At 37.4% G+C, this 15,936-nt stretch overlaps 1 protein-coding gene across 2 annotated transcripts in view; it reads right to left on the reverse strand.

Annotated features, from left to right (window-relative positions):
- The window catches only part of Ttc17 (tetratricopeptide repeat domain 17), a 77,045-nt gene that overhangs the window by 36,266 nt on the left and 24,843 nt on the right, over nucleotides 1-15,936 (reverse strand). For both annotated transcript variants that reach the window (XM_042671087.1, XM_042671088.1), the window contains exons 6-15: nucleotides 13,925-14,034; nucleotides 13,361-13,505; nucleotides 12,781-12,920; nucleotides 11,994-12,154; nucleotides 9,645-9,757; nucleotides 7,541-7,687; nucleotides 6,029-6,144; nucleotides 5,707-5,872; nucleotides 4,448-4,525; nucleotides 4,087-4,311 (exon numbers count right to left, since the gene is read on the reverse strand). In XM_042671087.1, the coding sequence (XP_042527021.1) occupies nucleotides 4,087-4,311; nucleotides 4,448-4,525; nucleotides 5,707-5,872; nucleotides 6,029-6,144; nucleotides 7,541-7,687; nucleotides 9,645-9,757; nucleotides 11,994-12,154; nucleotides 12,781-12,920; nucleotides 13,361-13,505; nucleotides 13,925-14,034 (1,401 nt within the window). The remainder of the gene's footprint in view (nucleotides 1-4,086; nucleotides 4,312-4,447; nucleotides 4,526-5,706; nucleotides 5,873-6,028; nucleotides 6,145-7,540; nucleotides 7,688-9,644; nucleotides 9,758-11,993; nucleotides 12,155-12,780; nucleotides 12,921-13,360; nucleotides 13,506-13,924; nucleotides 14,035-15,936) is intronic.

Genomic DNA, 15,936 nt, shown 5'->3' on the forward strand with positions numbered 1-15,936 from the left:
AAAAGAAAAAAAAAACCAGATTTTTTTCCCCCAATTTTTTTGTGAGACTTCAAGATGAACAACAAAAATCAAAACTGAGGACTCTGACAAGTCTAATGGTAAGTCAAATAAAAAGGCAAAGAGAAAATACTGTTAACATAAGACATGGAGTCAAAAGACTCTGTTAAATGTATTTATACACAATTTAAAAACTAAGTTCCAACAAAATCAGCAAAATGTACATGTGCTTTTTTTTTTTTGGTCAGTTGTGTGACTTGAACTCTGGGTGTGGGCACTGTCCCTCAGCTCTTCAGCTCAAGGCTAGTGCTCTACCACTTGAGCCACAGTGCCACTTCTGATTCTCTGAGTGGCTTATTGGAGGTAAGAGTCTTATGGACTTTCTTGTCTGGGCTGGCTTTGAACAGCGATCCTCAGATCTTAGCCTCCTGAGTAGCTAGGATTACAGGCATGAGCCACCACTGGTCCCAGCATAAACTTGTTTTATATGTCTTAATTCAGAGCTCACAAAACATCACTAAAGAGTGTAAGTTCTAAAAGCCGGGCGCTGGTGGAGAGACCATGAGACTCCTATCTCCAATAAACCACCAGAAAACCGGAAGTGGCGCTGTAGCTCAAGTAGTAGAGCGTTTGCCTTGAGCTGAAGAGCTGAGGGACTGAGGGACAGCACCCAGGCCCAGAGTTCAAGCCCCATGACTGACCAAAAAAAAAAAAAAAGAGTGTAAGCTCTGTGAGCTATCTCTCTCAGTTCAAATCCAAGTTCTGTGAGTTTCAGTAAACCTCTTAATTTTTCTGTTCATTTAATTTCTAGTGTCTGTTCATCTACCAAAGGGAAAATTCTATCTGATAGGTTGATCTGTTAAGTGTGCTATTATGGATAAAATGTTTAGTATAGTGCATGGCCCTAGTATTTTTTTTTAAAGTAAAAAACAAGTGTGCAGTTATTTCAGTTGGTTATGCAGTTCAAGATACAGGTCCAACAAGTATTTGTAGATCTTGATCATAATAGATAATCTTATACTAGAGCTACCAAAATACCTATTCTCTTATTGGGTTATTAATTGCACAGATAACAATCTACTAAAAAAACATGGAATACACAAAAGGCTTTATGTAAAAACTCATTCTTGGTAATAATCAACCACTGCTAGTTACCCAGAGAGTAAGAGTTACAGCATATCAATCCTTTGGCTTTTTAACCATTTAAAATTATGACTTTAAAATTATGTAGTAATTTTAACATAAGAAGCTTTAAGAATCATTTGTACAGTTGACAACACAATGAAGTATTTTCATAGAAGTCTGTATTCTCAAAAGTTGGTAGCTGGACCAGCACGACTATGTTTATTGCAGCATTATTTACTATAGCTAAGATATGGAACCAACCCAGATGCCTCTCAGTAGATGAATGGATCAAGAAAATGTGGTATATGTACACAATGGAATTCTATGCCTCCATCAGAAAGAATGACATTGCCCCATTTGTTAGGAAATGGAAAGACTTGGAAAAAATTATATTAAGTTAAGTAAGCCAGGCCCAAAGAAACATAGGTCCCATGGTTTCCCTTATTTGCAATAACTAGTATATGTCTGAGTCAAGCAGGAAAGGTCACATAAGGTGATATTAGGGAAATGAACCCTAAGATATGTATTCAAATGTTTTTTTTTCTTCATACAATTGTTTCTAACACATTTATAAGATTATTTCTTTGTTGCTTTGTATGGCCCTCCCCCACAGTATAACGTCTGTTTTCACTGTATTTGATGTTGGTATAATTTGTGGAGGGGAAGGGGAAAAACAAATCGTTTAAATAGGGATACAGGTGGACCCATTGCGACGAGATGTACAAGTCGTTATGTTGAAAATGAACTTTACAACTTTGGTGGGGGGGAAAGGGGGAGCGGGGAGGATTGGGTGGGGGGACGGGGGGAGGATGGGAAGGGATGGGAAGGGGAAACAAAGGAGGAGGCTACAATGCTTGATAAGCAATGTACTCATTATCTTGCCCATGTAATTGTAACCCCTCTGTACAGTATTTTCACAATAAAAAAAAATCATAAAAAAAAAGTTGGTAGCTGGAGAAAGGGCACTGGTTAAAGTATTTTTTTTGGGGGGGGAGGGTTATCTATCCTGATCCACCATTGCCTTACCTTTTATTCTTAATGTAGTACCACAATATTTGACAATTTAAAATTTTAATAAAGATTTTAAAACATGAAAAGGCAGCTAATCTTTGAGAGCACTTTTTGATTCAGAAAGACATTGCCTAAGTGCCTTAAGCTGGTAGCAGTAGAAAGTGAACCAACCATAGGAAGTGTTATAAAGAAATGCAGCCTGTGTGAGCCCTCCACGTCCCAAATGACATATATGTCATTGGTTCTCACTATACCAGTACCTGATACACAGTAAGCATTGGATAAATATGTACTTACTGGCAACTTCCTCTGATAATAAATGTTGCTTAAAATCCAGTTGTAAGCCAGATGCTGGTGGCTCAGATCTATAATCCTGGCCACTCAGGAGGCTGGGATCTGAAGATTGTGTTTCAAAGCCAGCCTGGGCAGGAAACTGAGACTCTTATGTCCAATTAACCACTAGAAAACTGGAAGTGGAGGTGTGGCTCACAGTGGTAAAGTGTTAGCCTTGAGCAAAAGAACTCTGGGACTGTGCCCAGGCCCTAAGTTCAAGCCCTACAACTGACCTATCCCCCCAAAACAAAATCCAGTTGTAAACTTGTATATATATTCCAAAGGAAACTCTTAAGAGGCTATATATATATATATATATATAGAGAGAGAGAGAGAGAGAGAGAGAGAGAGTGTTGGTGGTGGTGGTGGTGGTGGTGGTAGTGGTGGTTGGTGGGGCTTGAATTCAGGGCTTGGGTGCTGTCCCTAAGCCTCTTTGGCTCAAGGCTAGCATTCTACCACTAATATTTTCTTCTCAATCTTAAAAAAAATCTGTATTGGGGGTATCTTAAATAAATCTAAACTATTCATGCATACTTCTTCTAAAGATTTCTCTAAATATAGAGCATATTTAGGTATTATTAAGATCAACTTAACTATGTATTATAATGATATAAAATACTAAAGTTAATAGGACAAAATTATAGTGTGTACCATAATTTCAGAGATGCTAAAATTAGACAAAAAAAAAATAAAGAGAAATGATATCTCTAAAGTTAGGAAGTATAGACAGTCACAAAGTACTGATATAACTCTACTGTCTGACAGCATGTGGGAGGTCCAGGATATGAATATTTACCTGCCTACTTACTCTTATCAAAACAGCTTTTAAACTGTGCTTGGTTTGGATGGTATAAATATCTCTATAGATCTATAAATAGTACAATATTAAGCAGTATGTTTGTGTGCTAGAATGAATAGTATGATGAACACAGAGCTCTTCATACTGTTCAGCCAAACACTGGAACATTGGAGTACCAAAAGATGGTGTTAAAACCCAAGTAGCAGGGCTGGGAATGTGGCTTAGTGGTAGAGTACCTGCCTAACATTCATGAAGCCCTGGGTTCAATTCCTTAGTATGTCCATATCAGAAAAAGCCAGAAGTGGTGGTAGAGTGCTAGCCTTGAGCAAAAATAAAACAACAACAACAAAATCCCCAAGTACCAGAGCTGACCCTAGGAAGTTTCCTATCAGAAGACTGGCTTTTCTAGACAGGGATAATATTTTAGGTGAGACTGAAGGTGAGTAGATTCTCTGAACTCTTAAGGATTTAACCAAACTAATGAATGTTGTCTTTATTACCTGTTTATTTATGAATAATGACAAATAAACGAATTATTAATTAGTAAAGAATTAACTATCATTAAAAAAGAACTGGGTGTTTCAGACTGATGTAAGACAGTAGCAATTACCTTTTTACAGTCATGTCTTTGTTATTTAAATTAAGTTCTGAAAAAAGTTAACTGTATAATTCTAAATTTCACTCATTTAAAATTTAAAAAGGATAAATCAAAATAAAAACACATTTTTACTCTTAAAATATAGGAAATCACAAATTGTACTATAAAACAGTTATTCTATGTAACAATATGGAGCTATAAAAAAATGCATAAAAACACTCACCTCGGAGCTATTGATGGCCAAAGCTTGAAGTAGCAGCTTCGTAGCATCAAGGTGAAGGCCATAGTGAATCAAAAGGTTGGCCAAGTTGACAAGAGGAATGTCCTGGTATTGAAGTGGAGCTAAGTTCAAAGCCCTCTGAAGACAGGCAATAGCAAAAGTGCTATTTCCCACTGCTCTCCAATACAGTCCAGCTTCATTGAGTATTAGCCAGACAGGAGCATTTGGCTGCAAAAAACCCAAATACCTCAGTTAGTTAAAAAATTACAGTACTTGTTCAATTGTATCTTTAGCAAGTATATTTTAGCATTTAATTATAATTAGTAAGCATCTAAGTTTCAGATGTTCAAAGAAAATGACTCACCTTGTTAATAGCATGAAATAAGAAAGACCCAATTTCTTCCTCTGGGACAGTATAGTTATTAATACGGGAAAGTAAAATCTGAAAACATCAAAAAAAAGACATTCAACTGAAAAGAACAAGAAAGGTATTTAAAAAGAATTTCTATAGATAATGGCCTTAACTTAGCTCTTCAGGAAAAACTTCTTTGAATAGCTATTTACAATCATATGTAAAGCATGAGATCATTGACATATTATCAGGTGCTGACCTGTTCACACTATTTTCCTTTAACTAAGAAAGTTAAAAAGATACAATATAGACACACACAGACATACACACACAGCATGAATTTGCTGTATCTGATTAAAGTCCACCTAAGAGCCAAAAATACAGTGAAAAATTATTCAAAGACAACATGTAATATCTAATATGTTAAGAATCTGCTATCTTGCCTAACTGGAATGCACCAGATCCCCAATTAACCTACTTCATTTCCTCATAGTGCTTATGTAACTGTGAGGAAATCTAAAACAAAGGCCATAGCCTATTTGTCTTTTATTTCAAGCACTAAAACGTACCTGGAAGATATTTTCCTGCCTCAGTAAATGTGTGCTGAATGTAAGTAGTAACTGCTGGTTTTGCAGTTAAGTTTTAAAAAGGTGGTTGTGATGGTCTGTTTTTTCAATAAAAAGCTAATTATTTCCTTTGTATCTACAGGATATTATCAAATATAGAAGTCTATAATCAGTAGTAACACATTGCTGGCCATATAAAACAACAGAAATGAAAGAAAATAGCATAAAAAACTCATTCACAACTTTGCAAAATAGTTATCAAATTGATATAGATTCCTAAGGATCGAATGAAAGACAAAAGCAGGGTTGATAAAGCCAGGGAAACAGAACTTTCAAGCTTTCACATTATATAAACTTGTATTTGCCAGAGGACTCAAGGCTAAAATGCAGGGATCAGAGTGGCCTCTGGTAGACAGAGAGGTTAAGAGAGAGTTCTCTGTTACTCATCTTCTAAGCCCTCTGAGTTATTTAGTAAGTAGTATTCAGGTGGTCTATGAATGTAAGCAGTGCTAAGGAACACTTCTTGGCACTCCTTTAATAGTACAACTGACTTTTCAATCATTTCAGCAATTCTTTAACTCTGTCTTTCAGTTTCATAGACTTAAAGCTAACTGACTCCCTTCCTTCAAAGTTTTGTTCTACCTAAGAGGCTTCTGAAGTCACCCATACTGGACGGCAATAAACACCAGCCTAAGTGAGCCTTACTTTTCGTGCATGGTCATCTGGTATTTTGGCTTTCAGATCCATGCGGACCTCTAATTCTTTGACTAAGTAGGACAGAGTGTGGCTTTTTCTGAAGTCAGTTATGGAACAGTCAGGGGTTTGGGCCTCTTCTTCTGAAGAATAATCATCACTGCTGAGTTCGTGGATCCTGGCGTAAGAAAAAGGAACAAGATTCACATTTTCAAAATTTGGGTGAGTTCAAGATAAAAACTTAACCTTTTAAGTCCAAGGCTGGTGCTCTCAAAGAACTGTCAGATGACAATCATGCAGAATCAGGTGCTTTGCTAAATCCATCAGCACTTGCCTGAGTCCTTTGTTCTCTGGAGGCAGAAAATACGTTGGCAATTCTCCGCCAACAGGGACTCGAGGGTAGCTTTCTGTACAATCTGCTCTTTTAGGCCACAGAACATGCTGTTTGTCCTGAAGAAGAAACAGAACTTCTCAGAGATTACTCTAGACTCACTATTTCAAGATGCCAAATGTCATCTTGATAATGGTACGGAAATTTACTACTATAAATGTAGATACTGTGGTATATACTATGTGATGAATGTAAATACTGTAATATTCCTTCTACTGCAGAATCTAAGTCTAAAGTGGTTGTTCCACCCACTTCACCAGATTGGTTAAAGCTTGGGAAAGCCTAGGCCATTTAAGTCATTGAGATACAAGGAGAAATGCACTTGAGATATCTAGAGAGAAAAACAAGTGTTATTTATCACTCCAGTTGCTACCAGATGTCACTGTGTGACATGAGGAAAACAAGTTTTCATATGAAACCAATACTGCACATGACAGAATGAAGACAAGTAAAGAAATGAGTCACTGGGAACATTACTGAGCCAGTCAATCAAACCTGAAGTTAGCCTATCTCCACATGTCCCATAATAAAAGACAGATTTTCTTTAGTTTAAGGTAACTGGATATGTAGTTTATGACTGACACTTGAAAGTATACATATACTTATGTTTAACAATTGTTTGATTTATAAAATTCTCATTTTTCTAAATATAGGAGGCTTACTAAACTTATACCCTGAAGCTACCAAATTTGAGTTTATATAATAAATAGTTAAATAGAATTGCTAAATTAACTCTGTTAGGATAAACAAATTCTGAAAATTTATTAGTGAATAAAAAAATACACTGCTTTTGTCTTCATACTTCTTTACTGCCACCAGCTAACATGACTTTTTCATAGCTGGTCTAGAAATGGGGATTTATCATCTTGCTTGCTTATTATACGTATCTTCCACTAGAATGTAAGCTCCAGGAGGGTCAGACACTTTACTACTTTATTCCTAGCATTATACTAATACATAGTTGTGAAATGAGTTCAGTTGTGAGATAATGTGAGTTCTTCAAAGAAAGAAAGACAAGAAGTGATATATATAAAAGCATACTATTACAACAAGTTTAAATACTTGTTAAAAGTTTGTACTTACACTGAAGAGTACAAGGCTATGAAATGAAATCAGAGTTTCTTCCATGCTATGAAATTTTTTAAGGCTTTTTTTTTTTTTTTTGGTTGGTCAGAGGGTGTGAACTCTGGGCTGGGCCCTGTCCCTGCACTCTTCAGCTCAAGGTAAGCACTCTTACCACTTAAGCCAAAGCACCACTTCCAAAATCAGTTTCTATCACTGCATGTGATGAAAAATTCAAGGTAGAGCCTCCATCTTTTTCATCTACTACCTAGTGGAATGTCTTTCATTTAATAAATATGATACAAATCCTCCTAATTACTGGGTTTTGGAGCCACTGCTTAAAGAGATCTTGTCTGTGGGAGAAAACTCATTCATCATCCTGAATACACTTACCCTGTATGCATCAGAGTCCTGGCCCCAGATCCAGAGAACAGAATGGGCTACAGGAGAAGACATGATGGAATCACTGTTGTCACTCTGATTTGCTGGAACATCAAAGTTCACCGACATCATACTGGAGGTTGATGAATCTTCACCAAACTAGGAAATAAAGTTCAATCCAATTGCAAATGAATAGGAATTTTGATTTGTACCTAGAAGTGCACATATACTTATAACACTGGCACAGAAAGCCATTTTTCTATTTGAGTTAGAATTTAACTAAAAATGCTATTAGATAATCACAATTAGTAGAAAATCAGAAATTAATTAAATTCATTAATTAAAAAATCAGACATATACATGAGGGAGAGTAATCAATATTCCAGAAAGACATCTTCACAGCCATGTTGATTGCAATACTGTTCATAATAGCCAAATGATGGAATGTGCCCAACAACAGATGAATGGATAAAGCAATTATGGTATACATATACATCATGGGATATTACACAGCTATTAGAAAAAATGAAATCATGTCATTTGCAGGTGAATGGATACAACTAGAGGACAGCATACTGAGCAATACAAATCAAGCTCAAAAACAAAGTAGCATATATTTTCACTTATATATGGAAGCCAGACCAATAAGACATTCGTTTATACTCATGGACATGCACATAAGTATAAATACCTATACACACAATTAGATGGCTAACCATAGAATGTGTATCAAACCAAAAGACTACTCGGGAGGAGAGAGGAGAATGGAAAAAGAAAACAGGTAATTGTGTAATACATCACAAGTATGCATGAGAACAACATGAAGAAACTAAAAAAAAAATCTGATGATCAATAAGGGTTGGGAGGGAAGAGAAATAGACTGTAGGTGGGTGGGGACTAGCAAGAGGGGAGTCTTTTGGGGAGAGGATAAAGAAGAATAAAAACTATCAAAAGTGGGTTAAATATAATGGGAAAAAAAGTTTTTGGAGATGCTATTTCTTAGAGGGAAGAATGCAGGGAGTATGATGGATTTGGTTGGAATGCAGTATAAACATGTGGAGATGTAACAATGAAATCCCCCTGTATAACTAATATAAACCAATAAAAATTACATGTGCTAGCTGGGCGCTGGTGGCTCACACCTGTAATCCTAGCTACTCTACGAGGCTGAGATCTGAGGATCGCGGTTCAAAGCCAGCCTGGGTAGGAAAGTCCATGAGACTCTTATCTCCAACAAACCACCAGAAAACCGGAAGTGGGGCTGTGGCTCAAGCGGTAGAGCGCTTGCCTTGAGATGAAGAGCGCAGGGACAGTGCCCAAGCCCAGAGTTCAAACCCCAGGACTGACAAAAAAAAAAAATTACATGTGCTATACAAAATTTTAGAAAAAACTAGGCCATAACAGTAATTTTCCATGGATATGCAAGCAACATTGTCATTGAAAAGAACATGGCTTGCCTTCCTGGCCCTTTACTTCTCCTGTATGATTCAGTCTCTTTTAGGTTTAATGATTAATTATGAGATTTGGTTTAATATTTCCCTCCTTGGTCTAGACTAAAATGAGCATGATGCTATAAAATTCGTGTGCTGTTAGTAGAAGCAAAGAAGATTAAGAAAGCATTTTTTTGTTGTCAGTCGTGGGGCTTGAACTCTGGGCCTGAACACTGTCCCTCAGCTCTTCAGCTCAAGGCTAGTGCTCTACCACTTGAGCCACAGTACCACTTCTGTTTTTCTTGCTGATGTTTTGGTAAGGTAACATAAATGGATTGATGATTCCAGGACAGAGATAGTTCTCATATTTTATAAATAGGTTTAACTTGCAGATTAAGAGTGGAGGTAAAAGCTTTGAAGGAATAGTAGTAACAGTCCAATTCTAGCTCCTAGGGTAAAGTAGAAAAGAAGCAAATACATGCATACTTTGGGAAACACATGGAATAGTTGAATACTCACAACGAAATCTGACTTCACTAACAAAACACTCAAAATCATAAAAACTTTAAATGACAGCCATAAGTTTCAGTGAACTAATACACAGAAATCAAAGCAGTAAAATGTGCTATTATTCTCAAATATGCAAAAGCTAATTAGATTAGGGAAAAAAAGGAAAAGAAAGACACCTGAACATAGTCCACATTTTCAAAAATATCTCCTCGATGGTAGCGCACAGGCTGGTCCCACTGGCAATGTAAACTGTGCTGCTGGTTGACCAGACGGCAAATCTGATGGTTTCCTGGTATAAAAAAGAAGTTACACAAATATAAGCAAGGTCAGCAATAACCTATGTTTTTCACAGTCTAAGCCATTCAGTTCTATAGAATCTATCAGAGTACTTATTCAAGGGTACCTGGAATAATTACAAAAACCTTCCCAGTTTCTCCAATTATAAAACAAGTAATCAGTAGGGGTTGGTGGCTCACATCTGTAATGCTAGTTACCAGGAAGCTGAGATCTGAGGATCTCAGTCCAAAGGCAGACTGGACAGGAAATTTAATTCAATTCTTATATCACACTAATCAGCAAAAAGTGCAGCTCAAGTGGTAGAGCTCCAGCTTTGAGTAAAAAAGCCAAGTGAAAACATGAGTCCAAGTTCAAGCTCCAGTACCAGCACAGAAAAAGAACAGAACAAAACAAAACACCCAAGGACTCTCTACTACCTGATCACTGAAATCTCTGACTGTACAGCCAACTGATTGCACAGTTTTAAGACTCTGGACATTTTTCTGCAGCCCCACTTCCAGATTTCTGGTGGTGAACTGGAAACAAGAATCTCAGACTCTCCTGCCCAGGTTGGCTTTGAATGGCAATCCAAAGACCTCAGCCTCCTGAGTATTATAGGTGAGGCAACTGGCTTGTACATATTCTTCCCCTGCCCTCCCACTGCCAGTCCTGGGGCTTGAATTCAGAGCGTAGGTGTTGTTTCTTGAGCCGCAGATCCACTTCCAGCTTTTTTGGGTAGTTAATTGGAGTTAAGACTCTCATAGGCTTTTCTGCTTCAGTTGGTGTCAAACTGTGATCCTCAGATCTCTACTGAGTAGCTAGACTTATAGGTGTAAACCACCGGCACCCAGCTTCTAAGAGGTTTTTTTTTTTTTTTTGTCAGTCCTGAACTCTGGGCCTGAGCACTGTCCCTCAGCTCTTCAGCTCAAAGCTAGAGCTCTACCACTTGAGCCACAGCACCACTTCTGGTTTTCTGGTGGTTTATTAGAGATGCGTTTCATGGACTTTCCTGCCCAGGCTGGCTTTGAACCATGATCCTCAAATCTCAGCCTCCTGAGTAGCTAGGATTACAAGTGTGAGCTACCAGTGCCCAGCTGAGTTTTAATAAAAGCTATATTTACTTTTCTCCAGAAAAAAAACTGAACATAAACAATTCTATATATAGTTCTGAGAACCCCTTGCAACTAATCCATTGATCTATGTTGAGAATCCTGTCTGAGACAAATTACAGTCTTAAATCTTACTTCTGAAAGTGTTTGTTTTTAAGGGAACAAGAAATAAACAAATAAAGGAAGTTTATTTTGCTAGTGTTAACCAGAGTATGTACAGGTTGTTTCTATGGCATGTCTGGCTTGTGTTTGCTTACTGTGAGGCCTTGTTACACAAAGTGCAATATTTAAGCAAGAAGCAACGTTTGTCACCTGGGAGCTTGTTAGGAAGGCAGAACATCAGGTCCCACGTCAAATTTCCAGAATCAAAATTTACATTTTTTTAAAAAATTTACATTTTTTTAATGCCAGTACTGAGACCTAAACTTAAGTCCTTGTTCTCTCTTGGCTTTTTCACTCAAGGTGGGGACTGTACCACTTGAGTCATGCCTCTAGTTCTAAATTTTTGCTGGTTAACTGGAAATAAAGAGTCTCTTGGATTTGCCTGCTCGGGCTGGCTTTGAACTGGGATCCTCACATCCCAGCCTCCTGGGATTACAGGTTTGAGCCAACAGCGACAGTCTAACTAGTATTTTAACATGATTTTTAAGAGGCTGATATGAATTTTAAAACTGGAGAAACACAGAACTCTTAGAATCTAAGACTTGCTTTTAATTTCAAAATGTGTATAGGAAGAATCAGCCAAATCAGCTCCCCAGGTCTCTTGCAATACTTAGCATGATGAATCTAAATTTTAAGAACTAGGAAAGGGGCTGGGAAGGTGGCTCAGTGCTAGAGTGCTTGCCTTGCATGCATGAGGCCCTGGGTTCGATTCCTCAGCACCACATAAGCAAAAGAAGAAAAAAGCCAGAAGTGGCGCTGTGGCTCAAGTGGTAGAGCACTAGCTTTGAGCTGAAGAGCTGAGGGACAGCACCCAGGCCCAGAGTTCAGGCCCCACGACCAGACCCCTCCCCCCCCCCCCAAAAAAAAGAACTAGGAAAGTCATAAACACAACTTTATACTGCTATAAGGCTGCATGAAAGTTATGAAAGTAATTTAATTTGCTGGTATGCCTTCAATTAGTTGGGAGTCTTTACTTACCTAACTGTGCCTCTTTTGCCATCTGAGTCTCATGGATGATATTTCTTAAGATTTGCTCTTCCTGAATCAGCTTGTGTTTTTCTAGGATCTCCTGTTGTCTCAAGTAGTGGTCATGCTGCTTCTGGTACTCTTTCAATTCATTCAGTGTTCGCTGAAGAGATCTTAATAGTTTTTCATACCAGAAAAAGAACTTTAAAATCCTACTTAAAAAATATACTTAAAATCTACTTAAAAAGAATAAGCTTCTGTTTTTCCATTATAACAATCTTTAGTGTACAGCCTACATTGTAAATTCAAGAGTGATTTAAATAAATGTTATTTTTTTAGAAGAAAGCTTAGATGTAGAAGTCTTTTCTTGGCAGATGTGTGGTGGTGTAGGTAGGAGGAAGATCAGCCTAGGCAAAAGCATGAGACTTTATCTAAAAAAACAAACTAAAATGAAAAGGGCTGGGGGCAACGCTCAGGTGGTACACCATCGGACTAACAAGCATGAGTCCCTGAGTTTAATCCCCAGTTCCACCACAAAAATACAAACAACATTAATCTGTGTTCCACAGCTTCATGAGAGTAATAAATGGTCAAAATGGTGAAGATCTAGACTGAACACAACACTACTGCAAATGTTCTCAATGGACTGTGCCAGACCACCTGTATTTAGAGAAAAGGAACAGTATGGAGTTTTCTTTCTTAATTCTCATGACAATGTTACTTAACAGTGATGTCATCCTTATCTAATCTAATGGTCCATGGAGCATATGCTTCAGTGAAACATTTTTCTTTTAGTTACCTATGTTGAGCCTCCAATTTTTGCTCAAGTTTTTGTTGACAGAGGACAGCATGCTTCCTTTTTATTGCTTGTTCAAATCCAGGTTTTGCCTGCAAAGCGTGGTCATAACAGAGCACTGAGTGGTTGTACTCCCCAAGCATCTGAAGAGATAAAAACAAACACACATATTTATGTACACAAAAATGAGGAAACATCAGCCATGGCTGGTTGCATCTGTACAAAATCCCTAGTGATTTATAAAATCACATCTGTATCTCACTCTGCCATGAAAATTATTTTGACCAGTGACTGAGTCCCCATAATATAAAGGCATGCCATAGGAAGATAGCACTGATATCTTTAAAGTACATTCTACAATTTAAAATTTGTATCAATTTAATTATGATTGTTGTTGTTGTTGTTAAGAGGCTAGGACCTTAATACGCAATTTTGTGTTAAGGTTTTTTGGTGGTTTTGTTTTTTTTTTCTCACTCCCTAATTTCATTTCCATTGGAAAAAAGAAAACTTCTACAGACAGAAAAGAACAAAAAGGTCTAGAAAGTAAAGTGCTATGGCTCATGAAATAGCAAGTAGTATTTACTGCATAAATATTGCCCAGTGTATAGTAGCTGGTGAAGAAGTCGCTGTCATCCAGGGCCGCATGAATCACAACAGCAGCATCAGCAGAGAAGTGTGCTCTGTGCAGGACATTTGCCAGATTGACCAGAGCAACATCTTTATTGTGCCTGAAAGAGGGAAAATGCAAGTAGATGTTAGAAAGAGACATGTGTTCCATAGTTATGTACTACTAGTATCACTTGTTGAGGAAAAATGACATTTACTAAGCTTATTAGCATGAGCAAATAAGGTAGAGGAAGTAAGCTGAGGATGCTTCATTTCAAAATTAATGGTACCTACTCTAACTTTATTAAGATAAGTAAAGTTAAAGTCCTTGCACTCACATTGCAAGAGAATCACAGATATCTGTATTACATATATGTTTTTTCTCAATGGAAATGATCAGTATTATTATAGAACTGTTGCTTTTAACCTCTGTGATTTGTTCTGAATAAGTGAGAGTATTATGCAAGGCTGTTTCTTCTGTATTGATCTTTAACAGTTCTAGGGACTATGGAAAGTCTGGAAGCGCAGAGAAGAATTTTACCTGGAAGAGAAGTGAAGAGCTCGCATGGCACATTCCACTACCTGATATGGTTCATTTTTTATTCTCCAGTAAAATGAAGCCAAGTTGTACAGTACCCAAGAGGAAGAGTTCTAGAGATTAAACAAATAAAGCAACAATAAAATACAATTCAAGATAGTTTCTTAAACTGTGAATATTCAAAATGAATAATAATATCATGTCTCTTCTGAAATTCAAGATGAAGATGAGCAAGACTAGTTCTGGTAATAAGAAAGCAGAGGACATATACAAATAAAGTACACCTGTCCAAAAATACTGAGAATCAACAGCTAATAAGTAAGCAGATATAATTCACATAGCTTGTCTAGTTCCAGAAATAGAGCTGAAACACTCATCAAGTGGCTATGTCCAGTCAGGTTCTACTTCAGGATTTATTTATTTATTTATTTGTGGGGAGGGCAGTTATTAAGTTTGAAATTGGGGAATCACACTTGCCAGACAGATGCTTTATCCCATTAGCCACATCCCAGCTCATTTTCCTTTTTACATTATTTTTCAGATAGGGTTTCATGCTTCTTGATCAGACTGGCTATAGACTATGATCCTTCTACCTACATCTCTTGCACAGCTATGATTAAGGTTGTGTTGTGATTAGAGTTGTTTACAACTATGCCCAGGTTATTTGTTAAGATGAAATCTCTCTAACTTATATCCACAATTTTCTGATCTCTATCTTCCAAGGAATTAGAACGGTAGGCAAGATCTTACCTGGCCTAACTACCTCAGGATTCTAGAAGTTAAGACTTAAGCTACTTAGAAATAGAAGTTGCTTTAACATGTGTTTCCTATAATGAACATTTCACAAAGTGTTTTCTTTCTTTCTTTTTTTTTTTGCCAGTTGTGGGGCCTGACCTCTGTCCCTCAGCTCTTCAGCTCAAGGCTAGTGCTCCACTTCCAGCTTTTTCTGCTTATGTGGTGCTGAGGAATCGAACCCAGGGCCTCATGCATGCAAGGTGAGCACTCTACCACTGGGCCACCTTCCCAGCCCAAAGTGTTTTCTTTATATAACATTTAAGTGAAGGTACAAACTTCAGCAAACAGGCTTTTATGAAATATACATTTTTGTTATTTTAAAACTTGTCTTCAAATTCTAATTCAAACATTCATGCTGTGAAAATGAAATCTTGTAGTATATTGTAATTAAGTGTATTATTTGGTCAAGTTAAGCTAAAGTTTTGACAGATTTCTTTTACAGCTACATCTTTGTTTTCTAAGATTCTGAATTTCAACTACATAAAGGTCAAAACACTAAACTGGACCATGTTGAAAACTCAACTGTAAAGAAGTTTAAACCTAGCTGGGCACTGGTGGATCATGCCTGTAATTCTAACAACTCAGGAGGCTAAGATCTGAAGGTTTTGGTTCAAAGCCAGCCCAGGCAGAAAGGTCCATGAGACTCATCTCCAATAAACTACTCCAAAAAGCCAGAAGTGGTACTATGGCTCAAGTGGTAGAATGCTAACCTTGAGCAAAAGCAGCTCAGGGACAGTGCCCATGTCCAGAGTTCAAGCCCCAGGACTGGCAAACAAACAAAAAAAGTTGTCTTCACAAAGCCTTTTGTGTCAACCTTCAGTCTTCTGCAAGAGCTAGAGCTTGTGCCCTGCCACAGCTGGGGATTCCCCTACAATTTGCTACATATCTTTGAACTTCCAACAGTAGCTTCTACCAGCTTCGGTAAGGGAAAGTAAGGGAATTATCTTCCCAAAGTCTCAGTTCTGCTTTGCCTAAAGTGCTGGAGACCAAATAAAGACCAGTCTACTACCTCTTCTATTTCATTTCACACCATAATCCAAAGAGCAATGCAATGATTTCTTTAAAAAAATATAATAAACTGAATTGTATGGTCCCCAGTTGGTTTCTGAAGAATTACATTGGAACTGAGAGAAAGATCCAATATATTGTGAAGATCACTGTAGTGAAGCAGAGTCAGATCAAAGTGATAACAGTTTATTTAGATAGCCTGAAAAAAACAA

This window comes from Dipodomys spectabilis, unplaced genomic scaffold (genome assembly GCF_019054845.1).
Source record: "Dipodomys spectabilis isolate Male_0828 unplaced genomic scaffold, ASM1905484v1 ptg000599l, whole genome shotgun sequence".
Lineage (NCBI taxonomy): Eukaryota > Metazoa > Chordata > Mammalia > Rodentia > Heteromyidae > Dipodomys > Dipodomys spectabilis.